This window comes from Bos taurus, chromosome 28, assembly GCF_002263795.3.
Source record: "Bos taurus isolate L1 Dominette 01449 registration number 42190680 breed Hereford chromosome 28, ARS-UCD2.0, whole genome shotgun sequence".
In the NCBI taxonomy this organism is placed as follows: Eukaryota; Metazoa; Chordata; class Mammalia; order Artiodactyla; family Bovidae; genus Bos; species Bos taurus.
The window spans coordinates 8948511-8976061 of record NC_037355.1 but is presented as its reverse complement, the minus strand read 5'-3'; the positions used below and the strand labels follow the sequence as shown (position 1 = coordinate 8976061).

The following is a 27551-nucleotide window of genomic DNA, read 5'->3' as shown; positions in this document are numbered from 1 at the left end:
GCCTTTGACTGCGTGGATCACAATAAACTGTGGAAAATTCTGAAAGAGATGGGGATACCAGACCACCTGACCTGCCTCTTGAGAAACCTGTATGCAGGTCGGGAAGCAACAGTTAGAACCAGACACAGAACAATGGACTGGTTCCAGATAGGAAAAGGAGTTCGTCAAGGCTGTATATTGTCACCCTGCTTATTTAACTTATATACAGAGTACATCATGAGGAAACGCTGGGCTGGAAGAAGCACAAGCTGGAATCAAGACTGCCGGGAGAAATAGCAATAACCTCAGATATGCAGATGACACTACCCTTATGGCAGAAAGTGAAGAGGAACTAAAAAGCCTCTTCGTGAAAGTAAAAGAGGAGAGTGAAAAAAATTGGCTTAAAGCTCAACATTCAGAAAACTAAGATCATGGCATCTGGTCCCATAACTTCATGGGAACTAGATGGGAAACAGTGGAAACAGTGTCAGACTTTATTTTTTGGGGCTCCAAAATCACTGCAGATGGTGACTGCAACCATGAAATTAAAAGATGCTTACTCCTTGGAATGAAAGTTATGACCAACCTAGATAGCATATTCAAAAGCAGAGATATTATTTTGCCAACAAAGGTCCGTCTAGTCAAGGCTATGGTTTTTCCAGTGGTCATGTATGGATGTGAGAGTTGGACTGTGAAGAAAGCTGAGTGCCGAAGAATTGATGCTTTTGAACTGTGGTGTTGGAGGGAGATCCAACCAGTCCATTCTAAAGGAGCTCAGTCCTGGGTGTTCATTGGAAGGACTGATGCTAAAGCTGAAACTCCAATACTTTGGCCACCTGATGCGAAGAGTTGATTCATTGGAAAAGACCCTGATGCTGGGAGGCATTGGGGGCAGGAGGAGAAGGGGATGACAGAGGATGAGATGGCTAGATGGCATCACTGACTCGATGGACGTGAGTTTGAGTGAACTCCGGGAGTTGGTGATGGACAGGGAGGCCTAGCATGCTGCGATTCATGGGGTCGCAAAGAGTTGGACACGACTGAGCGACTGAACTGAACTGAACTGATGACGGTAACAGTGCAAACATGTTTTTCTGACTTTATTCAGACACTTTTTTTCATGACCCTAAGGTGTTCTGAACTCCAGAATGCCTGAATACTCAGTTTCTCTCCCTGTGTGAATATTTTCTAAATGAATAATAAAAATAAAAGGGGAGGACTTTTAGTTTGGGAGGGTGGGATGTTAAAAATGCACATTCTCTGGACCCATTACCAACTGTTCTGATTTAATGGATCTGGATGTGATCCAGGAATCAGTATTTTAAACCAGGTTTGCAAGTAACTAATGTAGTTATCGTTTTAGCTATCTTACAACACCACTTGGAAACACTTGAAATAGATAGTGGCAATCTACCAGACTTATAAAAAGTATATTTTCTAAATTGTCTTTGATAAAGTTATTTTCTAGTTATTAGTGGGCTATTTCTTTTTGAGTAGAGTTTACATTTAGATATTTTTCTAAAGTTTTTTTTTTCTCATTTTCTCTTTCTTTTTAGATAGTATATTTTAATTGTATACTTTCTCACCAATTTAGAAGCTTCATTTTAGGTTTCTGTCACAAATTAATGTGTATTAATGTTTTATAATTGCATGTGTACTCTAAATGTTATTATATCCAAATGAATATATATGATTTAAATTTCATTATGTCCAAATGAATATATGTAGTTCAACAGTTAAGGATTTGTGCATATTCAAGGTAGCGGGTGCCAGAGTCCTCAAAATTGAATACATATGGTTTTTGTTTCCAGTGATCCTTTCTCATATAGTGTTCAATCATACTTTAATCTGTAACATGTTTAAAAATACATTGTCTCATTTCATTTGACACATCTTTCACACAGTGAGGTAACTGACATTTAAAGAGCTTACATGATTAATATCACAGTTAAGTAAGTGAAGGAGAGTATCTTTCTGGTCTATACAGTTGCATCTCAGTATGCTTGCTTCTTTATGGTATAGAAATAAAGTAGAGGGAGACCCAGGAAAATAAAAAGGTGGAACTAAGCCAGTTCTTTCTCTTCTCTTTCATTCACTAACTTGGAAGAAAATCAGTAAAGAATAAAGGGAAGAATTAATTTTTTGAAGGATATTTCTGTTCACAAGTACGCATTTGTGCAACACATACCCCATGTTCTTGTAAATGAAATGCAAGTGTGCTTTGTATTGGGTTGGCCAAAAAGTTTATTTGAATGAACTTTTTGGCCAACCTTGAGTATGATAAAACACTAGAAACTTAAATTGTAGTGGATACAAATGAGGTAACAAGTTAATCTTCCCATAAAGAAGTAACTTCAGATTTTAAATTTTTTCTAAGTGCATTTCTGAGCTGGCAAGAAATCAAGGAATATATAAAGCCTCCTCCACCCCCCAAAATGGAAAGCCAGAACTTTGAGACTCAGTGCTGCTTCAGTGCCATTACCCTGACCACTTCCTCTGAACTCTGAAGACCTTGAGCTTCTGCTCTGACAACTGCATGGAGTGGCATAAACAAGAAATAAAACCCATGTCTGCCCAAATAGAGGGAAGTAAAAGGGGCCCTCACCATAAGCTTGGGCTCCAAAGAGCTACATCTTAAATATAAGGAGAAATGAAATCCACCACAAGTAAGGGGAGAATGAACAAACATGCTAGGGGAAGGCAGGGGGAAAACTGCCTTGAGAATTTCTATGAGCTGTCCTTATACAGGGCAAATTCATGCTACCTGTGAAGGGAAAATCTTCAAGTGGAAAATTTAATTTGTAGCAATCTCAGGTTGGTGTGCTCTGAGTTTACAGGTAAAAACAAATATCCATCCCCTCTGGAGGGCTTCTCTGGTGGCTCAGTGGTAAAGAATCTGCCTGCCGATACAGGAGATGTAGGAGACATGGGTTCATCCCTGGGACAGGAAGATCCCCTGGAGAAGGAAATGGCCACACTCCAGTAGTCTGACTTGGGAAATTCCATGACCCAGGAACCTGGCGGTCTACAGTCCATGGGGTTGCAAAAGAGTCAGACATGACTTAGTGATTAAACTACCACCATTACCATCCCCTCTGGAGGAATTCATTGTCTACACAGGCCCTAAAGAATTTTTGAAGATGAAGTGTCAAGAAAAATAAGCTAATAGTCAAAAACCACAGAACACACAAAGGCAACGTGAATGCGATATTTAGAAATATAGATTATAGAAGTAGGTCTGTAATAAGTGTAGATTTTTTTCAAATAATCAGGTATTATTTAAAATCACCATGTTTAAATGGGGCTTCCCTGGTGTGTCAGACAGTAAAGAATCTGCCTGCAATGAGGGAGACCTGGGTTCAATCCCTAGGTCAGGAAGATCCCCTGGAGAAGGGAACAGCTATCCACTCAAGTATTTTTTCCTAGAGAATTCCATGGACAGAGGAGTCTGGTGGGCTTAAGTCTAGTTCAGTTCAGTCACTCAGTTGTGTCTGACTCTTTGCGACCCCATGGACTGCAGCACACCAGGCTTCCCTGTCCATCACCAATTTCCAGAGTGTGCTCACACTCACGTCCTTTGAATTGGTGATGCCATCCAACCTTCTCATCTTCTGTCGTCCCCTTCTCCTATTGCCTTCAATGTTTCCCAGCATCAGGGTCTTTTCCAATGAGTCAGTTCTTCGCATCAGGTGGCCAAAGTATTGGAGTTTCAGCTTCAGCATCAGTCCTTCCAATGAACATTCAGGACTGATTTCCTTTAAGATTGACTGGTTGGATCTCCTTGCAGCCCAAGGAACTCTCAAGGATCTTCTCCAACACCACAGTTGAATAGCATCAATTCTTCAGCACTCAGCTTTCTTTTATGGTCCAACTGTCACATCCGTACATGACTACTGGAAAAAACCATAGCTTTGACTAGATTTACTTTTGTCAGCAAAGTAATGTGTCTCTTTTTAATATGCTATCTACTTTGGTCATAGCTTTTCTTTGAAGGAGTAAGTGTCTTTTAATTTCATGGCTGCAGTCACCATCTGCAGTGATTTTGGAGCTCAGAAAAATAAAGTCTGTCCCTGTTTGCATTGGTTCTCCATCTATTTGCCATGAAGTGATGGGACCGGATGCCATGATCTTAGTTTTCTGAATGTTGAGTTTTAAGCCAACTTTTTCACTCTTCTCTTTCACTTTCAACAAGAGGTTCTTTAGTTCTTCTTCACTTTCTGTCATAAAGGTGGTGTCATCTGCATATCTGAAGTTATTGATATTTCTCCTGGCAGTCATAATTCCAGCTTGTGCTTCATCCAGCCCAGCATTCCATGGGGTCACAAAGAGTCAGACTAACTAACTATCTAACTCAGGAGTGAGCAACTAACACTTTCACATGTTTAAATATAAAGACTTAAAAGTATGAAAAAGAACAAGAAATTTTAAAGAATGGCCCCAAAGTTCAAAACATAATGAAATAGAAGTTTTAGAAATCAAATTAACAACTTGATGGATGAAGTGGTTGATTATATCCAGCAGAAAAAAATGATTATTGAATTGAAAAACCATTTTATGTCCTTTTTTTCCTTTAATCTCCCAATACCTTCTTTTGATCCTAACTCTTAGCTTTATATTTTACTAAATTGGAATAATCAGAATAATCCACATCTGTCCACCTACTAGTCTCTGACCCACATATTTTGACTTCTGTAGATTATCATAAACTGTTAGTACTCTTATCAGAGACCAATCCCTCCACTTGCATTTTGGTCCCATTCCTTCTTTCCAGTTCAAGGACATGGCTCCAGCAAATTTTCCCTTTCTCTTCTGGTTCATTGATTTTTTTTTTTTCCCCTTCTCTAATGGACTGTTGTTGTTGCTAAGTCATGTCTTGACTCTTTTTGTGATCCCATGGGCTATATAGCCCACCAGGCTCCTCTGTTCATGGGATTTCTCAGGCAAGAATACTGGAGTGGATTGACATTTCCTTTTCCAGGGGATCTTCCCAATTCAGTTATCAAACCTGAGTCTCCTGTATTGGCAGGCGGATTCTTTACCACTGAGCCTGTTACTGTCATCATAAAACATGCTGTTAATTCTACGATTTTAAAGTTCTCTCTTGACCCACTCATCTCTTATGACTCTGCTTAGTTTTTCTCTTTTCTATAGAGAAACCCCTCAAAAGAGTTATCTTTATCTTTCCTATTCTGATCATTTAGCCCATTTCAGTCTGACTTTTGCCTCTACTACTTCTCCAAAATGGCTCTTGTCAAAATCACTAATGTCTTTCTTGCTGCTAAAGTGATTTTTTTGCTAAACCTAAGATTTAAAAACTATTTTGCAGACTTTTTTCATAGCTCATCACTCACTGTCTTTGACATACTTTTGTTTTTTCTTTTTTTTTTTTTTACTTCCAAGATAGTATATTTTTCTGATTTCTTTCCTTTCTGCAGGCCAGTCTTTATTAGAATCCCTTGCTTGTTCCTAATTGTTTGAACCTCAAGGTTCAAATCTTACACTCTCTCTTCTCTCCACCTTGGCCATCTTTTAGTCTCTTGGCTTTAAATACCTGGAATTCAGGAGACCCGGGTTCAATCCCTGGGTTGGGAAGACCCCTGGAGAAGGAAATGGCAACCCACTCCAGTACTCTTGCCTGGAGAATCCCATGGAGGTTGGTGGGCTACAGTCCATGGGGTTGCAAAGAGTCGGACAGGACTTCACTTTCACTTTCACTTTCTTATGGTATTTAGTATCTATATCTCAGAATCTCTAGTCTAGGATTCTCAGCTCTAGATCCATATATCTAACTACTTTTTCAGTGTTTCCACTTAGATAGTTAATAGGTATCACAAATTTGATGTATTAAGAACTAAATTCCTGACTTTATCCCCCTCAAATCTGTTCTTCTCACTGTCTCCTCCCCCTTAAACATATGCTATAGCCACACTGACCTCCTTGCTATCCCTCAAAGATGGCAAATATCCTCTTGCTTTGAGTCCCTTGGACCTGCAGTTTCCTCTACATAGCTAACACACTTCTCATGTATTCATATGGTTCGCTCGCTCACTTTCTTAGGTTTCTGCTTAAGTGTCATATTACCTGCCGTGTTCACTTACCTAAATTGTCACCTTCCATGATCATACAATATAAAAGAGAAACCCTTCATCCTCACCTTGTACTACTCCATATTCCTTTCAGTTCAGTTCAGTTCAGTCACTCAGTCGTGTCCGACTCTTTGCGACCCCATGAATCGCAGCACGCCAGGCTTCCCTGTCCATTACCAATTCCCGGAGTTCACTCAGACTCACGTCCATCGAGTCAGTGATGCCATTCAGCCATCTCATCCTCTGTCGTCCCCTTCTCCTCCCACCCCCAATCCCTCCCAGCATCAGAGTCTTTTCCATTGGGTCAACTCTTCGCATGAGGTGACCAAAGTACTAGGGTTTCAGCTTTAGTATTCCTTCCAAAGAAATCCCAGGGCTGATCTCCTTCAGAATGGACTAGTTGGATCTCCTTGCGGTCCAAGGAACTCTCAAGAGTCTTCTCCAACACCACAGTTCAAAAGCATCAATTCTTCGGCGCTCAGCTTTCTTCACAGTCCAACTCTCGCGTCCATACATGACCACAGGAAAAACCATAGCCTTGACTAGATGGACCTTTGTTGGCAAAGTAATGTCTCTGCTTTTCAATATGCTATCTAGGTTGTTCATAACTTTCCTTCCAAGGAGTAAGCGTCTTTTAATTTCATGGCTGCAGTCACCATCTGCAGTGATTTTGGAGCCCCCAAAAAATAAAGTCTGACACTGTTTCCGTTGTTTCCCCATCTGTTTCCCATGAAGTCATGGAACCAGATGCCATGATCTTAGTTTTCTGAATGTTGAGCTTTAAGCCAACTTTTTCACTCTCCACTTTCACTTTCATCAAGAGGCTTTTCAGTTCCTCTCCACTTTCTGCCATAAGGGTGGTGTCATCTGCATATCTGAGGTTATTGATATTTCTCCCAGCAATCTTGATTCCAGCTTGTGCTTCTTCCAGCCCAGCATTTCTCATTATGTACTCTGCGTAGAAGTTAAATAAGCAGGGTGACAGTATACAGCCTTGACATACTCCTTTTCCTATTTGGAATCAGTCTGTTGTTCCATGTCCAGTTCTAACTGTTGCTTCCTGACCTGCATATAGGTTTCTCAAGCCTCTGCTTTAAAATTTTTCGGTGGTTTCCTGTGTAACTCAATGTGGTATAATACAAAAACATGCTTGCTGTTTGTCCCCTGTTGTTGGCACAGCGTTCCTAAAACCTTGGAATTTACTGAGAAATAGGAATGCTCCTTTCAGTCATACCTGAGTTTATGCTGTTGAGGTGACTTAGGTGGGAACCTCTAGAGAGCTTAAGGATGATGATCCTGGTCCAAAAAGGCCAAGTGCTTAGAGGATTAAAACTTCTGTCCCTTCCCACTGACCTCTAGGTTTGGGAGAGGGGTAAAGTAGTTTGAGCTCTGTAAAAACTCTTAAGAGAGTTTTTAATGGGTTTTGATGAGCTCCTAGATTGGTGAACACATAGACTTTCTGGGAGGGTAGCTCAGAGGCATGGAAGTTCTGCACGTGCACCCCCAATACCTGTCCTGTGCATTTCCTCTTTTTGTCTGTTTTTGAGTTGGACCCTTTGCAGTAAACATAAGTAAAGTGTTTTCCTGAGTTCTGTAAGTCATTCTAGCAAATTATCAAACCTGAGAAGGAAGTTGTGGGAACCCCTGTTTATAGCCAGTCAGTACAGGTGATCCAGGGCTTGGACCGGTGTCTGAAGTGGGAGCAGTCCTATGTGACTGAACCCTTAATCTGTGGGTTCTGCTCCAATTCCAGATAATATTAGAATTGAATTGGGCACCCAGTTGATGCTGGAGAGTTGGAGAGTTGGCTGGTGTGAGAAAACATTTGACTCAGAAAAGCCAATATTTTAATAATAGGCCCCTAATTCTCCTTTTGTTATTGTTTAGTTGCTAAGTTGTGTCCGACTCTTTGCAACTCCATGGACTTCCCAACACAGATATTGAACCTGTGTCTCCTGCTGGGAAGGTGAATTCTTTACCAACGAGCCACCTGGGAAGACCCAGTTCTCCTTTTCCCTGCTAGATAATCTTCCTTGTTGTTTCCTGTTGTTCTGGGGCGGCATTGGGCCTTACTGCATCAGGGCCTTTGCATTTAGTATTCTCAGTGCCTGGAATTCTTTTCACCCTCCCCCTTCAAAAAAAAAAGCTTGATTTGCTCCTTCCCCACTTTAACTTTGGCTGAAACTTCAGTGAGACCTTTCGTACCTATCTCTCTTTAAAAATGAGCAGTCCCAGTTTTGTAACACCTGTCTCAATTTTCTAGTTTTCCTCCATATTGCTTTATTATCATCTAACAGACTCTATACTTTGCTCATGCATTTTTTTTTTCTCTCCTATGAAAATGTTAACACCTGAAGGGAAGAGATTTTTGTCTTTTTTTTCTTTTCTTTCTTCTAAGGACATTGCAGGGCTTATGTTAGGCCCTCAATAAATATGTTGGATAAATGAATAAATGAATGGGAAAAAGTGCAAATAAATTATTCAGAATGAAGCTCAGAGAAGTAACAGAATAGTAAATGTTATAGAGAGCTTAAGATACATGAAGAATAAAATAAGACGGTCTAGTATGGTGCGTTCCAGAGGTTAAAATAGAATAGGGAAAAAGCAATATTGATTACTACATTGAAAAAGACAACCCAGTAGAAAAATGAACAAAAGATATGAACAGAAATTTTACACAAGCAGAAAGACAAGTGTTTTATAAAACATTAGAACTTTGTACCTAATGGCACCCCACTCCAGTACTCCTGCCTGGAAAATCCCATGGACGAAGGAGCCTGGTAGGCTCCAGTCCATGGGGTCGCTAAGAGTCGGGCATGACTGAGTGACTTCACTTTCACTTTTCACTTTCATGCATTGGAAAAGGAAATGGCAACCCACTCCCGTGTTCTTGCCTGGAGAATCTCAGGGACAGAGGAGCCTAGCGGGCTGCCGTCTATGGGGTCGCACAGAGTTGGACACGACTGAAGCGACTTAGCAGCAGCAGCAGCAGCAGTGCAAAAAAAAAAAAAAAAATCAAATATCCTTTACAGTTTGTTCTCTGTATTCATGAACTTGGATTTGTTGTCGTTTTCTGTTCAGACTATACATGAAAGTGAGATCATACGGTTTTTATCTTTCTCTGAGTTATTTCACTTAGCACAGTGTCCTCAAGTTCCATCCATGTGGCAAATGGCCAGTTTTTTGTTTTTTTTTCCATTACTAGGTGTATTGTGTATATATCCCACATCTTCTTTGTTCATCCTTCAGTTGATTCTTAGGTCACTTCCATAGTTGGTTATTGTAAATAATACTGCAGTGAACATGGGGCTACATGTATCTTTAAGTTAGTGTATTTGTTTTCTTCAGGTGAATACCAAAAAGTGAAATTGCTGGATTTTGTGGTAGTTCTATTTTAAAGTTTTTCTGTAACCTCCATACTCTTCTCCATAGTGGATGCACCAGTTTACAGTCCAGCAACAGTGCACAAAGGTTTTCTTTTCTCTACATCCTCACCAACACCTGTTACTCTGGTCTTTTTGATAATAACCATTCTAACAGGTGTGACATGATATCTCATTATAGTTTTGATTTTCATTTCCTTGATGTTGGTGATATTGAGCACCTTTTTGTGTACTTGGTGGCCATTCATATGTCTTCTTTGGAAAAATATTTAGATCTTTAAATAAAAATATTTTCCTGTTTAAAAATACTTTTATTTATTCATTTATTTTTGGCTTTGCTGGGTCTTCATTGCTGCTCAGGCTTTTCTCTAGTTGCAGTGCCTGGGCTTCTCATCACAGTGACTTTTCTTGTTGTAGGGCACGGGCCCTAGGGTTTTCGGTTTCGTTCCGTAGTTGTGGTGCACGGGCCTCATTGCTCCTTGGCATGTGGGATCTTCCCGGAGTGGGGTTGAACCAGTGCCTCCTGCATTGGCAGGTGGATTCTTTACCACTGAGTCACCAGGGAAGCCTCCTCTGCTCATTTTTTAATCAGATTGTTTTTTTGCTATTGAGTTGTGTGAGTTCTTTATATATTTTGGATATTAACCCCTTATTAGATATGATTTGCAAATATTTTCTTCAATTCCATAGGTTGTCTTCATTTTGTTAGTGGTTTTGCTTTGCTTTACAGAAGCTTTTTAGTTTGACATAGTCCTACTTGTTTATTTTTACTTTTGTTACCTTTTAATTATGATATCAAATCCAAAAAGTCATCACCAAGACTGATGTCAAGGAGCTTAAAATCTGTATTTTCTTCCAGTAGTTTTATGGTATCAGGTCTTATTATGTTCAAGTCTTTGATCCATTTGAGTTCATTTCAAATGTGTATGCTGTAAGGTAGTGGTACAATTTCATTCTTTTGCATGTGGCTGTCTGTTTGGTTTCCTCAACATTGTTTGTTGAAAAGACTGTCCTCTCCCCATTATATATTCTTGGCTCTGTTGTCATATATTAATTGACCATATAGTCATGGGCTTCTTTCTGGGCTTTTTATTCTGTTTTGTTCTTCTGTGTATGTTTTTCTGCCAGTATCATACTGTTTTGATGACTATAGGTTTGTAATCTAGTTTGAAATTGGGGCACATGATGCCTCCATCTTTGTTCTTTTTCATGATTGCTTTGATTATTCTAGGTCTTTTATGGTTCCATACAAATCTTTAGGACTGTTCTATTCTGTAAAAATGATGTTGGAATTTTGACAGGGATGTATTGAGTCTTTATCCTGCTTAGAGTACTAAGGACATTTTAACAATATTTTTCTAATCCATGAGAATGGAATAGCCTTCCATTTATTCAATATTTTCCATCAATATATTATGGTTTATATGCATTTCACCACTTGGTTTATTTTTTCCCTAGGTATTATCTTATTCTTTTTGATGTAATTGATTGTAAATGAATTATTTCTTAATTTCTTTGACAGTTTGTTATTAGTGTATGGAAACACTGTACACTATTTTCAAATATTGATTTTGTGTCCTAGAACTTGCTGAATTTATTAGTTCTGTTTCAGTGAATGAAGTCTTTAGGATTTTCTGTATATATCATCTGCAAATAGAATTTTCTTCTTCCTTTCTACTCTGGATGCCTTTTTTTCCTTTTTCGTATCTAATTTCTATTTTTAAAAACTTGGTTATACACAAAGTTTTTGTTTAGTAGTTTAGTAGTCCTTGCTGCTGCTGCTAAGTCACTCCAGTCGTGTCCGACTCTGTGTGACCCCATAGACGGCAGCCCACCAGGCTCCCCCGTCCCTGGGATTCTCCAGGCAAGAACAATGGAGTGGGTTGCCATTTCCTTCTCCAATGCATGAAAGTGAAAAGTGAAAGTGAGGTTGCTCAGTCATGTCCGACTCTTCAAGACCCCATGGACTGCAGCCTACCAGGCTCTTCCATCCATGGGATTTTCCAGGCAAGAGTACTGGAGTGGGGTGCCATTGCCTTCTCCGTAGTAGTCCTTAAGAGTTAGAAATAAGTACATGGTAATTTTGTATACCTTACTCCAACCCCTACCACAAATAATATGTTTGTAAATGCTGCAGTTTACTAACTAAAAGTCAACAATTTAAGAAAAATTTGTAAGAACGAGCACTCACTCATTCTTACTGGGTAAAGTATTTTTAAAGCCTAAAAAGCTTTTTGGTGTGTATTTTGTTTCCTTTTTTCCCCTATTATTATTTAGGGGCCTAGAGTGTGAATGGGACACATTTACAAACTCCCAGGGAAAAAGCATAAGACAGAAACAACTAGAAAATTTCCATTTTTAAAATCATTGTTTGCATATATTATGCCTGTGGATCACATGAATAACTTTTAACAGGCTGAATTCCATTTTTGTTTTTAAATTTTAGTTTTAATTGCGATAATTGTTTGTTCCATGAAATCGTGAGAGTTCAGTTCAGTCACTCAGTTGTGTCCGACTTTTTGCAACCCCATGAATCACAGCACGCCAGGCCTCCCTGTCCATCACCAACTCCCGGAGTTCACTCAGACTCACGTCCATCGAGTCAGTGATGCCATTCAGCCATCTCATCCTCTGTCGTCCCCTTCTCCTCTTGCCCTCAATCCCTCCCAGCATCAGAGTCTTTTCCAATGAGTCAACTCTTTGCACGAGGTGGCCAAAGTACTGGAGTTTCAGCTTTAGCATCATTCCTTCCAAAGAACACCCAAGGCTGATCTCCTTCAGAATGGACTGGTTGGATCTCCTTGCAGTCCAAGGGACTCTCAAGAGTCTTCTCCAACACCACAATTCAAAAGCATCAATTCTTTGGCGCTCAGCTTTCTTCACAGTCCAACTCTCACATCCATACATGACCACTGGAAAAACCATAGCCTTGACTAGATGGACCTTTCTTGACAAAGTAATGTCTCTTCTTTTGAATATGCTATCTAGGTTGGTCATAACTTTCCTTCCAAGGAGTAAGTGTCTTTTAATTTCATGGCTGCAATCACCATCTGCAGTGATTTTGGAGCCCCCAAAAATAAAGTCTGACACTGTTTCCACTGTTTCCCCATCTATTTGCCATGAAGTGATGGGACCGGATGCCATGATCTTAGTTTTCTGAATGAAATAATACATAAAAATGTCATTTACCTTTTATCCAGTTTTTCCCTGGTGGTAACATTTTGTAAGAGCTTCCCAGGTGGCACAGTGGTAAAGAATCTGCCTGCTGATGCAAGAGATGCAAGATATGTGGGTTTGATCCCTGCGTCAGGAAGATCCCCTGGAGTAGAAAATGGCACCCTACTCTAGTATTCTTGCCTAGGAAATCCCAAGATGAAATCACCAGAGGAGCCTGGTGGGCTATAATCCATGGGGTCACAAAAAGTCAGACATGACTGAGCACATACACACATTTTGTAAGCATATAGTGTAATATTATAAATAGAGCACTGACAATTGATGTAATTATGTATGTTCATTTCACTTGTTTCATTTGTGTATCTGTGGATTAGTTCTATACATTTATATCACATGGTATGAGTTTGTATGTCCACCACTGCAGTCAGGATACTGAAAAATGTCATCACTGAAAGAATCCTTTCTGTCCCTTTATAGCCACACCTACCTCCTTGCTTCCCCACTCCAACTCCCATCCCCTACTCCAGTCCCTAAGCACTGGCAACCAGTAGTCTGTTTTCCATTTCTAAACTTTGTTATTTCAAAAATGTTATATAAATGAAATCTTGTAGTATCTCATCTTTTGGGTTTGACTTTTTTTTTACTTAGCATAATTCCATAAAGATTCATCCTAGTTGTGCATGTTAATGAGTACCATTTTTAAATTTAGCCGCAGAATATTTTGTGGAATTTTTCGACTGTGAATTCACTTTGTAAATATCAATTTCTCCTTTTTGATTACCTTGAGTAGTTGATAAGATAATTTAATTTAAAATACAGTAGAGTTGGGACTAAGTTTTATGTCTACTTTGGAAAAAATTATTTTAACCTTGCTAAGCCTTAATTTCCTTTTATGTAAAGTGAGAAGAATAGTGCCATTTCATAAGGTATTTAAAGGGTAAATGTGTTAACATATGTAGTGCTCTTAGCATCATGTCTGTCGTGAAAGGGTTCCATAAATGAGAGTCTAAAAGAAAGGTAGAGTTGCTGCAGCAGTATTATTACAGCCTGTGATTTCTAGGTTAATCTTGGAAGTAGTTGCCTTCGTATTCCAGTGACTGTTTGGATTCTGTGTATGTTTAGACAAGGGTGAGAGTATTCAATACCTTTCTTTTTGACCACTGAACAAGAATGTTTATTTCTTTAGAATGGGTATATATAATCCTTCTGTTGCTTTTTATTTAACTGACCATTGTAAAAATTGGCAGCTTTAAATGTTATGTATCTTAATCAGCAAATACTGGCTAAGTTGAGGGCATAATTTATCTTATTACATAATAGTACAGATTTGCTAAGGTTGGAACATTAATTTACATCTTTTCTATTATATATGTATTTTTTTCCCCTAGGTCACCGGAGTCTTGGATGACTGCTTGTGTGACATAGATAGCATCGATAACTTCAACACCTTCAAAATCTTCCCCAAAATAAAAAAGCTGCAAGAACGAGACTATTTTCGTTATTACAAGGTATGGTATAACTTTTGATTCCATCGGTACTGAAGAGTTTTCTATAGCTGTCTATAGATGTGACTTTTATAACTCTTTGGAAAATCCTTTTCTGTTCTTCTCAGCACTCTGTGTATATCCTTTATCACTGGACTGTATTAACTCTTGTAGTGAAAGCCTGCTAGTCTTTTTGAACATTACGAATCTGAACTCCCTTCCTATGTTTGGGGAATTTCTCATTGGTCAGTTTGGGTTTCATACGCAAGAGTCATTCCTCTATAGACGTTGAAAATACCTGGGACCTATTTTGTCAGCCTCCCTTGTGAGTTAGGTTTTGTCATCTAGACACACTTACCCAGGCTTTAAGTTGTGCGGTTGGCAGTGCTGTGTGCTATCAGTGTGAGGTACAAAGTCCCAACAAATGTATTTGTTGGGTAGCTCACTGGAGGAGTGATAGAGCAGCCTGAGGACATAAGCAGAACAGCACTGCAGTAAGACTGCAGCACTGGTTCTTAAGTCTGATAGCCCACTCTAGACCTTCACAGAATAGCCAGTGGTAGTTTAAAGGCAGTGGCAATAACACAGATTCAAAGAACAATGGTTTAAAAGCCGCTGTTATACATTTTTGCCTCTACTCTTGCTCTCAGTATTCAATTGGTTTATAATTTCTTTGATTTTCATTTTTAGTTTATTTTTAAAATTGAGCATGATTTTTTTAATCCTTTTTCTGTATAGGTTATCTTAGTCTTTTAAATAGCTTTGAGGGTTAAAGAATATACTATCTGTGAAGTTTTAAGTTGTATAGAAGGATACCAAAGTAGAGACCTAAAGATTTGGGAACCCATCCCCTTTTCCCATCAGCACCAAGAATATACAAAAAAGTGGATATATTTCCTCAATACAAAACCCTTTAGAGATGCAGATCCCATAAACTTATTTCAAAAAGAAATGTATGCCTAAGCAAACTATTCTAATATTTTAGACATTTTTCATACAAATCACACAGGTTAAAATACCTTCTTCTAATTCCTAGTCCTAAATTTATGTCTGTCTGCATTTGTAACTGCTTTCTCTTGCTTCCTTTCTGTTACTAGGCTTACCCATATGAAATTGTTGCTTTTAGAAGTTGGAAAGTTTGACTATTGCCTATTTTGTATGGTTCAGTCTAATACAGTGAAGGAAGTATTCCTTCTATCAAAGATCATCCCTTCACAGAATGGCCAGATCACACCTCCATTCACAATGTCGTGGCCTCATTCTTCCACTCCTCCCTTTTTGAAATTGTTTTTTCTGTTTCTGTATCCTCACCCATCTGGTCAATAATAAGCACTCAAATATTCGAATACATGGATGAATATCTCATTTAATTGTTTGTTACACTGAAATCCTATTAGGTCAACATCATCCACATTTTCCAAAAAAGAAACAATGGTTTACGTATCCTAAGGTAGGGTACTTTTGTTGGCTTACAAACAAAACAGAAGTTTTATTGAGAAATGTGAGGCAGCTCACAAAATTGAAAGATAAGCTAAAGAAGCATATTTCAGGTGAGACAGAGATTATAGCAGGGATTAATGGCCATTCTCTTTGTGATACCAAAATTTTGAATTAAATTAACCATTTCCCCATATTTTTATATTATACAAGAGTCAGATTTCTGGGAGGAAAGGTCTAAATTGGTCTTGGTAGGATTATGTAGCCCTACCCCTTGACCAAAAGACAATTTGGTTAGTAGTTCTATTTGTATTTGCATATTTGCAAATTGTTTCTCAAAGGAAAATTAGGGGATGTTACAGAAGGAAGAAAAATGAAACTCAAATAGGCAGAAATAACAGTGTGCTTGCTAGCCAACATACAGTTCATCCTTATGCATGTGATTTAAAAAATGTTCCAACCAACATATTGAAATTACTCTAAATGTAACCACAATGTATTCATACCCTCTCCCAGAGGAGAGTAATGTAATGATCTAGTTAATCAGTTAGTTTCAAGTCTAAGATGTTTGGGTGCTATCTACTCTTCGAAGATCATGCCATCTGGTCCCATCACTTCATGGGAAATAGGTGGGGAAACAGTGGAAACAGTGTCAGACTTTATTTTTTTGGGCTTCAAAACCACTGCAGATGGTGACTGCAGCCATGAAATTAAAAGACGCTTACTCCTTGGAAGGAAAGTTATGACCAACCTAGATAGCATATTCAAAAGCAGAGACATTACTTTGCCAACAAAGGTCCATCTAGTCAAGGCTATGGTTTTTCCAGTGGTCATGTATGGATGTGAGAGTTGGACTGTGAAAAAGGCTGAGTGCTGAAGAATTGATGCTTTTGAACTGTGGTGTTGGAGAAGACTCTTGAGAGTCCCTTGGACTGCAAGGAGATCCAACCAGTCCATTCTGAAGGAGATTAGCCCTGGGATTTCTTTGGAGGGAATGATGCTGAAGCTGAAACTCCAGTACTTTGGCCACCTCATGCGAAGCGTTGACTCTTGGAAAAGACTCTGATGTTGAGAGGGATTGGGGGCAGGAGGAGAAGGGGACGACAGAGGATGAGATGGCTGAATAGCATCACTGACTCGATGGACGTGAGTCTGAGTGAACTCCGGGAGTTGGTGATGGACAGGGAGGCCTGGCGTGCTGTGATTCATGGAGTTGCAAAGAGTCGGACATGACTGAGTAACTGAACTGACTCTTCGAATTCTGTCAACGTATGAATTAAAAACAAAAAACAAAAACAGGAAAGCTAAGAGAAGAGGTTAATTTTAAACACACATATATAGTTTTGATTCATCTAGCAAGGAAATACAAGTAGAAAAAAGAGCCTAACCTCTGAGAGCTGATCAGTTGGCTGCTGTAGCTGGTATTTATATTTTCTGTCTTCTACTATCCATTCCATTCTTTTATTTACCAAATATTTATCAAATTAATTTGTAGCAGAGTGTATTCTAGGTGCTGTGGATACAATAGTGAATAAAACAAAACCTCCAAACTTATGTAACTTTTTATTGTGATTAGAAAGACAAACCTTGAACAAGTAAAAAATAAAATATAATTTCCTGTGAAAATGTAAATGTTATGGAGAAAAATAAAGCAAAGTAAGAGAAGTAATAGAGGTGGGGAAGGTAGATAGCCCTGTTTTACAGAAGGTGGTCAGGAAAGGAAGACATTTTTGGCTGCACCATTTGAGCAAAGACCTACCTAAGGTGAAAGAGTAAACCATGACAAGATCTGGAGAAAGAACATTTTGGGGAAGGGGAGTAGAACTACAGGTATAGAGGCACAGGGTGTTTGAAAACCAGTATACCTGGACAAAAGTGAATGAGAGGGAAAATAGGAGAGGTAGTTAGGGGCCTGATTTATTTATTTATTTTAATTAATTAATTTTACTTTACAATATTGTACTGGTTTTGCCATACATTGACTTGAATCTGCCACGAGTGTACATGTGTTCCCCATCCCGAACCCTGCTCCCACCTCCCTCCCCATCCCATTCCTCTGGGTCATCCCTGTGCACCAGCCCCAAGCACCCTGTATCATGCATCAAACCTGGACTGGCAATTCGTTTCACATATGTTATTTACATGCATATGTTATTTACATGCATATGTTATTTTACATGTTTCTCCCATATCATCCCGCCCTCGCCCTCTCTCACAGAGTCCAAAAGACTATTCAATATATCTGTGTCTCTTTTGCTGTCTCACATACAGGGTTATTGTTACCTTCTTTCTAAATTCCATATATATGCGTTAGTATACTCTATTGGTGTTTTTCTTTCTGGATTACTTCACTCTGTATAATAGGCTGCAGTTTCATCCACCTCATTAGAACGGATTCAAATGTTTTCTTTTTAACGGCTGAGTAATATTCCATTGTGTATATGTACCACAGCTTTCTTATCTATCCATCTGCTGATGGACATCTAGGTTGCTTCCATGTCCTGGCTGTTATAAACAGTGCTGCGATGAACATTGGGGCACATGTGTCTCTTTCAATTCTGGTTTCCTCAGTGTGTATGCCCAGCAGTGGGATTGCTGGATCATATGGCAGTTCTACTTCCAGTTTTTTAAGGAATCTCCACACTGTTCTCCATAGTGGCTGTACTAGTTTGCATTCCCACCAACTGTGTAAGAGGGTTCCCTTTTCTGCACACCCTCTCCAGCATTTATTGCTTGTAGACCTTTGGATCGCAGCCATTCTGACTGGAGTGAAATGATACCTCATTGTGGTTTTGATTTGCATTTCTCTGATAATGAGTGATGTTGAGCATCTTTTCATGTGTTTGTTAGCCATCTGTATGTCTTCTTTGGAGAAATGTCTGTTTAATTCTTTGGCCCACTTTTTGAGTGGGTCTTTTATTTTTCTGGAATTAAGCTACAGGAGTTGCTTGTATATTTTTGAGATTAATTCTTTGTCCATTGCTTCATTTGCTATTATTTTCTCCCATTCTGAAGGCTGTCTTTTCACCTTTCTTATAGTTTCCCTTGTTGTGCAGAAGCTTTTAATTTTAATTAGGTCCCATTTGTTTATTTTTGCTTTTATTTCCAATATTCTGGGAGGTGGGTCATAGAGGATCCTGCTGTGGTTTATGTCGGAGAGTGTTTTGCCTATGTTTTCCTCTAGGAGTTTTATAGTTTCTAGTCTTATGTTTAGATCTTTAATCCATTGTGAGTTTATTTTTGTGTATGGTGTTAGAAAGTGTTCTAGTTTCATTCTTTTACAAGTGGTTGACCAGTTTTCCCAGCACCACTTGTTAAAGAGATTGTCTTTTCTCCATTGTATATTCTTGCCTCCTTTGTCAAAGAAAAGGTGTCCATAGGTGTGTGATTTATCTCTGGGCTTTCTATTTTGTTCCATTGATCTATATTTCTGTCTTTGTGCCAGTACCATACTGTCTTGATGACTGTGGCTTTGTAGTAGGGCCTGAAGTCAGGCAGGTTGATTCCTCCAGTTCCATTCTTCTTTCTCAAGATTGCTTTGGCTATTCGAGGTTTTTTGTATTTCCATACAAATTGTGAAATTATTTGTTCTAGCTCTGTGAAAAATACCATTGGTAGTTTGATAGGGATTGCATTGAATCTATAGATTGCTTTGGGTAGTATACTCATTTTCACTATATTGATTCTTCTGATTCATGAACATGGTATATTTCTCCATCTATTTGTGTCCTCTTTGATTTCTTTCACCAGTGTTTTATAGTTTTCTATATATAGGTCTTTTCCTAAGTATTTTATTCTTTTTGTTGCAATGGTGAATGGAATTGTTTCCTTAATTTCTCTTTTTGTTTTCTCATTGTTAGTGTATAGGAATGCAAGGGATTTCTGTGTGTTAATTTTATATCCTGCAACTTTATTCATTGATTAGCTCTAGTGGGACACTGTAAAAGCAGTACTAAGGGGAAGGTTCATAGCCATACAGGCTTACCTCAAGAAACAAGAAAAAAGTCAAATAAATAACCTAACTCTACACCTAAAGCAACTTGAAAAGGAAGAAATTATGAACCCTAGGGTTAGTAGAAGGAAAGAAATCTTAAAAATTAGTGCAGGAATAAATGCAAAAGAAACAAAAGAGACCATAGCAAAAATCAACAAAACCAAAAGTTGGTTCTTTGAGAAGATAAATAAAATTGACAAACCATTAGCCAGACTCATCAAGAAACAAAGGGAGAAAAATCAAATCAACAAAATTAGAAATGAAAATGGAGAGATCACAACAGACAACACAGAAATACAAAGGATCATAAGAGACTATTATCAGCAACTATATGCAAATAAAATAGACAACTTGGAAGAAATGGACAAATTCTTAAAAAAGTACAACTTTCCAAAATTGAATCAGGAAGAAACAGAAAATTTTAACAGACCCCTCACAAGCACAGAAATTGAAACTGTAATCAGAAATCTTCCAACAAACAAAAGCCCAGGATCAGATGGCTTCACAGCTGAATTCCACCAAAAATTTAGGGAAGAACTAACACCTATCCTACTCAAAACCTTCCAGAAAATTGCAGAGGAAGGTAAACTTCCAAACTCATTCTATGAGGCCACCATCACCCTAATACCAAAACCTGACAAAGATCCCACAAAAAAGAGAAAACTACAGGCCAATATCACTGATGAACATAGATGCAAAAATCTTTAACAAAATTCTAGCAAACAGAATCCAACAACATATTAAAAAGATCATACATCATGACCAAGTGGGCTTTATCCCAGGGATGCTAGGATTCTTCAATATCTGCAAATCAATCAATGTAATACACCACATTAACAAATTGAAAAATAAAAACCATATGATTATCTCAATAGATGCAGAGAAAGCCTTTGACAAAATTCAACATCCATTTATGATAAAAACCCTCCAGAAAGCAGGAATAGAAGGAACAAACTTAAACAAAATAAAAGCTACATATGACAAACCCACAGCAAACATTATCCTCAGTGGTGAAAAATTGAAAGCATTTCCCCTAAAGTCAGGGGCCTGATTTAAAAAGAAAAAAAGTTAGGAAATTCCCTTGGTGGTGCAGTAGTTGGGATTCCCTGCTCTCACTGCCAAGGGCATGGGTTTAATCCCTCGTCAGGAACTAAGATCCTGCATGCTGCACAGTGTGGCCAAAAAATAAAAATAAAACTGTGCTTTCATCTAAGCATTTAAATCAAAATTTGAGAATTAAACAATTACTTAAAAAAAAACTGGAGGGCCATATTGTCACATAAAGTGTGATAAGAAGCTATTAGAGGAATTTGTGCAAAAGAGACAATAAGGGTGGGAGACAGGAAATGGAGAAACGATTTCTGAGGCTGTTGCAGTAGTTCAAATGAAAGGTGATGTGGATGTAGAATAAGATGATAGAGTTGGAAGAGGTGAAAAATGATCCACTTGGTGTCATATGTAAAAGGTAACACAGCAGACTTTTTTGATGGATTGAATGTAAGGTGTGACAGTAACAGTGAAATCAAATATTGATTTCATGCCTAAGTTTTGAGTGTGTTACCAAAAAAATATATCATGACCAAGTAGATTTTATTCCAGGAATGTAAAGATGAGACTTTTAGGTCTTCAACAAGATTCAGTACACATACTGATTTTTTAAAATGGTGATGAGGAAGTATCCATAATTCTTCCTGGAGAAGGAAATGGCAACCCACTCCAGTACTCTTGCCTGGAGGATTCCATGGACAGAGGAGCCTGGAGGGCTACAGTCCATGGAATTGCAAAGAGTTGGACACGACTGTGTGACTGACTTTCACTTTCACTTTTCATAATTCTTTACCATGATAATTTCAATCAGCATTGCCAGCATCTTACTTGTGGGGAAACACTAGAAGAATTCTCCCTTAAATCAGGAACCATGCTGAGAGGAAACCTCTTGTTTCCTTTAATACTGGACCCTTAGATGAAATAGTGTGTGTGTGTGTGTGTGTGTGTGTGTGTGTTGTGCTTAGTCACTCAGGCATGTCCAACTGTTTGTGACCCCATGGACTGTAGCCTGCCAGGCTCCTCTGTCCGTGGGATTCTCCAGGCAAGAATACTGGAGCAGGTTGCCATGCCCTAATCCAGTAGATGTTGAAATAGCACCTACTGTGTCATTTAATATTGGATCATTTTGGCCAATAGAGTTGAACAAGAAAAAGCAACTAGAGGCATAAAATTCTTAAAAGAATAAATAAAGCTATCTCCATGTATAAATGACAAAAGTAGACCTAGAAAACTCTAAATAATAAATTGCACACAAATAATAAAAAATGCATTAAGATAGCAGGTTATAAATTTAATATTGAAAAATCAATATGTTCATAAATACGAACAATGTTATAAGATATAATGGAGAAGAGATCCCCATTTACATTAGCAAAAAAGATAAAATATACAGGAATAAATCTATCAAAAAATAGTTATTATTTCTAAAAGAAGAAAGCTTCAAAACACTTCTTCAAGACACAAAAGTAGGCTCAAACAAATGGGCAGATGTCTTTTGTAGCATAATGATGTTACCTCTCTCCCAAGTTGTGGTTCAGTCCTTAAATTGTGTCTGACTTTTTGCAACCCCATGAACTGTAACCCACCAGGCTTCTCTGTCTCTGAAATTCTCCAGATAACAATACTGGGGTGGATTGCCATTTCCTTCTCCAGGGGATCTTCCTGACCCAGGGATCAACCCTGTGTCTCTTGCATTGGTAGGCAGATTTCCTACCACTGAGCCACCTGGGAAGCCCCAGAGTTAATATATAAATTTAATGTGATCCCCCAAAATAGCAGTAATTTATTTTTCTGGAGCTGGACAAGTTGTCACAGGTTAAGTTCCTGGGTAGCTGACTCTGAGACTGTGTTTAGTGTCCAAGAGGTTAATTAGGGGCAGCTCTTGAGAAGGAAAAGGAAGGGAGACATCAGGACTGGGCAAAGGGGGAAATAAAGCTGTGACCTCAGGTGACACTTTTGGGGGAGTTCTTAATTTTTTGAATTTATTTATTTCATTTTGGCTGTGTTGGGTCTTCATTGCTGTGAGGGCTTTTCTCTAGTTGCAGTGAATGGGAGCTGCTCTCCAGTTGCAGTGCTCAGGTTTCTCCTTGTGGTGGCTTCTCTTGGTGCTCTTCTCTGGAGCTTGGGCTTCAGTAGTTGTGGCTGTGGACTCAGCAGTTTCAGCTCCCGAGCTCTAGCACTCAAGCTTAATAGTTGTGGTGCACCAGCTTAGCTGCTCTGAGGCATGTGGGATCTTCCTAGACCAGGGATTGAACCTGTGTCTCCTGTATTATCAGGTGCGTCCTTTACCACTGAGTCACCAGGGAAGCCCCTAGTGGGGAGTTCTTAAGATAGTACAACCAGAGCTGTCCCCACTTCAGGGGGATGTCTAGCCCTTTATTTCCTTACACCAGTCATTGGATGTAGTAACACTGAGCAAAGTGGCTCTCATTAGCCAAGGTTGGCTGCCTGCAGTGTTTCCAGGGCTGGGGTAGAGGCCCTTTCTTCCTGAAGAGTAACTTGAGCAGCCTGTTGCAGTGTGTGCACAGCCTACTCCTTGCATTTTGTATTAATTATCTATCACTGTGTAACAGATTAGCCTAAAACGTAGCAACTTAAAACAGCAAACTGAGAAGGTGCCATTGGAGGAACCCTCAAGGGAATGAGAAAGCAAGCCTTGTGACTAGCTAAATAACAAGGGTCAAGGCTCAGGGACCATGGTGTGCTTCATGTATTTGAGGAACAGCAGGAGGAGGCCCGTGAACAAGGGTCAGGAAACTAGGGAATCAGCCCGTGGGAGGGGCTCTCAGCCATTGAATTGGACTTGTATTTTGAACTGACCTGATTTTCAGAGATATCTTTGTGGGGTGAGAGAGAGTTAGGGTGATCCAGGTTTTTGGCCTGAAGAACTAGAATAAGGGAGTTGGTATTTACTGAGATGGCAAGAATTACTACAGGGAAGAGCACAGTTTAGGGTGTCTTAGTACATTTGAGATGTCTGTGCCTGTCCTGTGGAGGTGTCAGGGAGGAGCTAGATTTGCAAGCCAGGAGCTCAGGGGCACTTGCAGTTTCCAAGGGTGCCAGGTGATTTTAAGCTTCTTTACCTTCAGACATCCTGATGCCTCTGCCTAGAAATCTCTTTCTCTAGGAAACTTCTAGTCATAGCCATTTTACCTGTTACCTTGGAGGCCCTCCTGACATCCCATAGGCAGAGTTGACCACTTTCTCTTCGTGTTGCCAGTTTCTACCTGTTTTTGCCTCTTCCTCTGTAAATTTGGGTATGGCTTACCTCACCTCACGTTTATTTTATTGAGGTGTCTATTATGTATTGTAGATACTGGGGTAAAATAATGAACCAGGCAAAATCCCCATCCTTACAGTGAGGGGTCAGACAATAAGTAGATAATATTCAGGTAGTGATAAATGCTATAATGATACAGCGTGTAGGGTGCTTACTGGGCATTACTTTAGAGAGTCTGGTCAGAAAGGTCTCTGCTGAGGTGATCTTTGAGAGAACCAGAGTCAGACATGACTGAGTGACTGAACTAAACTGAAAGACCTGAGGGGATTGAGCCATAAAAGATCTGGAGGAGCCACTGAAAAGGCCCTGAGACAGGAAGGAACTTGGTGTGTTCCCAGCCAGAAGGCCATTGTGCCTGGAGGTCTGTGGGAGGAGACAGGTCAGAGAGGTGGTAGGAAGCCAGGCGATGGAGGGCCTGTGGATTTAAGGTGATGGGAAGCTGTGGGACGGTTTTGAGCAGGGCTTGGTATGCTCTGAATTGTGTTTTAAAGAGCTGATTGTAGCTACTGTGTTAGAGACTAGATAGCAGTAGATGCCGGAAGACTTGCAGTAGTCGGGGCAGGAGTAGGTGGTGACAGAAGAGATGGTGAGAAGTGAACGATGAATTGTTTGCAGGGGATAAAGGAAAGGGAGGAAGTAAAAATAAAGCTTTGATTTTGGGCTTGGGCAATCCATGTGGAGGTACTATTGAATTAATGCCTTCCTGTTAGGTTTAGAATATGAAAACCAGAGTTTGTCCCTGCTGAAATGTCCTGCATGGTCTTGCCTATCTCTCCCTCATTCCCTGCCACTCCCTGCTGCTGCTGCTGCTGCTAAGTCGCTTCAGTCGTGTCCGACTCTGTGCGACCCCAGAGACGGCAGCCCACCAGGCTCCCCCGTCCCTGGCATTCTCCAGGCAAGAACACTGGAGTGGGTTGCCATTTCCTTCTCCAGCGACTCCCTGCCTTCCCCTCTAAAAGTCAGTGAAACTAAGTCAGCTTCTCAATTCCCAGAACCATCCCAGTCCTGTTACCTTTCCATACACACATTTCTACCAACTAAAACACCACCTCCTCCTCAGATGCTTCCAGCCACAGCTCTGATATTTTCCATCACAGAACTCTGGATTTTCCTTTGTAGCACCTACCAGAATTTGTAATTAAGTAAGCACTCAAATAGATGATTCCTGGTTCCCCCAGGAGACTATACGCTGCAGGGAGGGTGTGCTTTTTCTGCCTCTGGAGCCTACACAGTGCCTGGTGCAGAATGGGTGCTCAGTGCACTTCTGTTAAGGGAGTGGGTGCCTGGGAGAACCTGGTCAGTGGGTGATGGTAAGGAGATGGGAGACATTATACAGTGGTCCTGTAATGCTTTCCAGGTTCTTCAGATGAGCAGTGTGCTTGGACTTTATTCCTTTTTGAAGTGTCAGAGGACTAATAGCATTTATTTTTAAAAATTTATATTAGACCTTGGATGTCTGAAAAACTTGAGTGGTTTTAACTTCTGAGCTGTACAAATGCCACAGGGTAGGATGCTTTTCTTTCACCACCAGGTCGCTGGTGCCCAGCACAGTGATACTTAGCCCTGTAAGACTGTGACACATGTTGACTAATGCTCATTCATTCTTTCTCTCAAGGTTAACCTGAAGCGACCGTGTCCTTTCTGGGCAGAAGATGGCCATTGTTCAATAAAAGACTGTCATGTGGAGCCTTGTCCAGAGGTAAAATAAATTTTTTAAAAATCAAGAAAAGAAATGCTTTCTCTTGGGTTTTTAGATAAGCATGAACTCTACATTTTAGGCTTATGTCAGAGCATTTGGACTTGGCATCAGATTCATATGCCCTCAACTTTCTTCTTTTTAACCAGGTTATAGAAGATTTAGTCTGTACTTGCCACCAAAATGTGTTTGAAGACACTCATGTATCCAGTGATGTTGGTGACTGGATGTAGAACTAGAGTCTGATTCTAAAATGGAGCCCTATTCTAGGACAGGATCTACAGTTAGCTGTTATTTCATGCTTTATTGAACCTGCATCTTGTTTCGTGGGCAAAGAAAATGCTACTAGACCTTAAATCTCAAATTTAGAGTGGGAATTAGAGTGAAAAAAGTTGGGAAATTCAAAGCTTGGAATTAGATCTTCACTTGGTCTCGTTACATTGGGAAGGGAAAGGGCTGTACTTATTAGTAGGGGAATGCTACATTTCAGACTTTATTTTTTGACATCTAGCATTATTAATTATATTCCTCTTTGACATTTTCTTGCCGGGAAAATCCCATGAATGGAGGAGCCTGGCAGGCTACAGTCCATATGGGTCGCAAAGAGTCGGACACGACTGAGCGACTTCTCTTTCACTTTTGACAGTAATTAGTTATAAGCTGTATTTTCATTTTACTTTTTTTGTTCTATTACGTAAAATCAGTCTAGTTTTTGCCTTACAAACAGAAAAAACATCTGAACCAATGTCCTTTCTAAAGGGAAAATTAAAAAAAAATTATTTACGTTTTCCTTTAAGAATAAAATGTTTTAACTTTTCAGTTTGAAATAATTTCAGACCTACAGAAAAGTTGCAAGAATAGTACAAACAATTCCCATATACTTTTTATCCATATTTCCCCAAATGTTAAATGTTGATCAAGTTTGCTTTCTTCTTCCATCTATATGTATATATTAATATTATTATTTTTTGAACCATTTAGATATGTTACTGACATGATCTTTTATCCTTAAATACTTCAGTGTATATTTCTTTAAAAACAAGATTATTAACCATAGTGTAATTAACAAAATCAGGAAATTAATATTTATATAATATGAATGTCTATAGACTTTAATCACAGATCACCAGCTGACTTAATAATGTGCTTTTACAGAAATAGCAACAACAACAACTAAGTTTCTGACCCAGAATCATACCTTGCATTTGGATGTCGTATCTCTTTAGTCTTCTTTAATCTGGAATAGTCCTTCAGTGTTCTTTTCTCTTTTGTTGTCTCTTTAACAAACCCCTTCCCTTCCTCCTTTCCTTTTTCTCTTCCTCCTTTCCTTAAAATACACCAGTTATTTTGAGACTACCTCTTATTTTGGGTTTTTCTGGCCGTTTCTAATGATTGCATTCAGGTCATGCACTTTGGACAGTACACCATAGAAGGTATGTTGTGTCCTTCTCAGTGTCCTGTTGGGAGGCAAATTACGTCATCATGATTACATGATTAGGCTTGTATGGGCCATATTTCTTCTTGGAATAAGAAGAAATAAACTGGGAAACATTTTTTGAAACTATGAAAACATCCAGTTTTTTATCGTATTTTTACCATTGTGGTTTTAGCATCCACTCATGATTCTTGCCTGAATTATTTATATGATGATTGTCCAATTGTGATTTTTCTGATTCCATTTCTTCTACATTAGTTGACATTCTACTGCATAAAGAGCTTTTCCTTTATTTATTGTATGTTTATGTCAATATGGACTTGAATTATTATTTTAATTTAATATCATTACTATCATTATGATTTTTAATAACAGCTTTATTCAGACATAATTGCCCTACCATAAAATTAACTCATTCTAAAGTCACAATTCAGTGAATTATAGTATATTACAGAATTGCACAACAGTCATCACTATCTAGGTGTGATACATTTCACTGCCCCAGAAAGAAACCCCTACCTATGAGTTTCCCTGTTTCCTACTCTCTCCTGCT

General features: G+C 39.1%; 1 protein-coding gene across 8 annotated transcripts in view; it reads left to right on the top strand.

Annotated features, from left to right (window-relative positions):
- The window catches only part of ERO1B (endoplasmic reticulum oxidoreductase 1 beta), a 72163-nt gene that overhangs the window by 1663 nt on the left and 42949 nt on the right, over positions 1-27551 (top strand). For all 8 annotated transcript variants that reach the window (XM_059882497.1, XM_024986641.2, XM_024986644.2 and 5 more), the window contains 2 exon segments: positions 14014-14133; positions 25483-25566. In XM_059882497.1, the coding sequence (XP_059738480.1) occupies positions 14014-14133; positions 25483-25566 (204 nt within the window).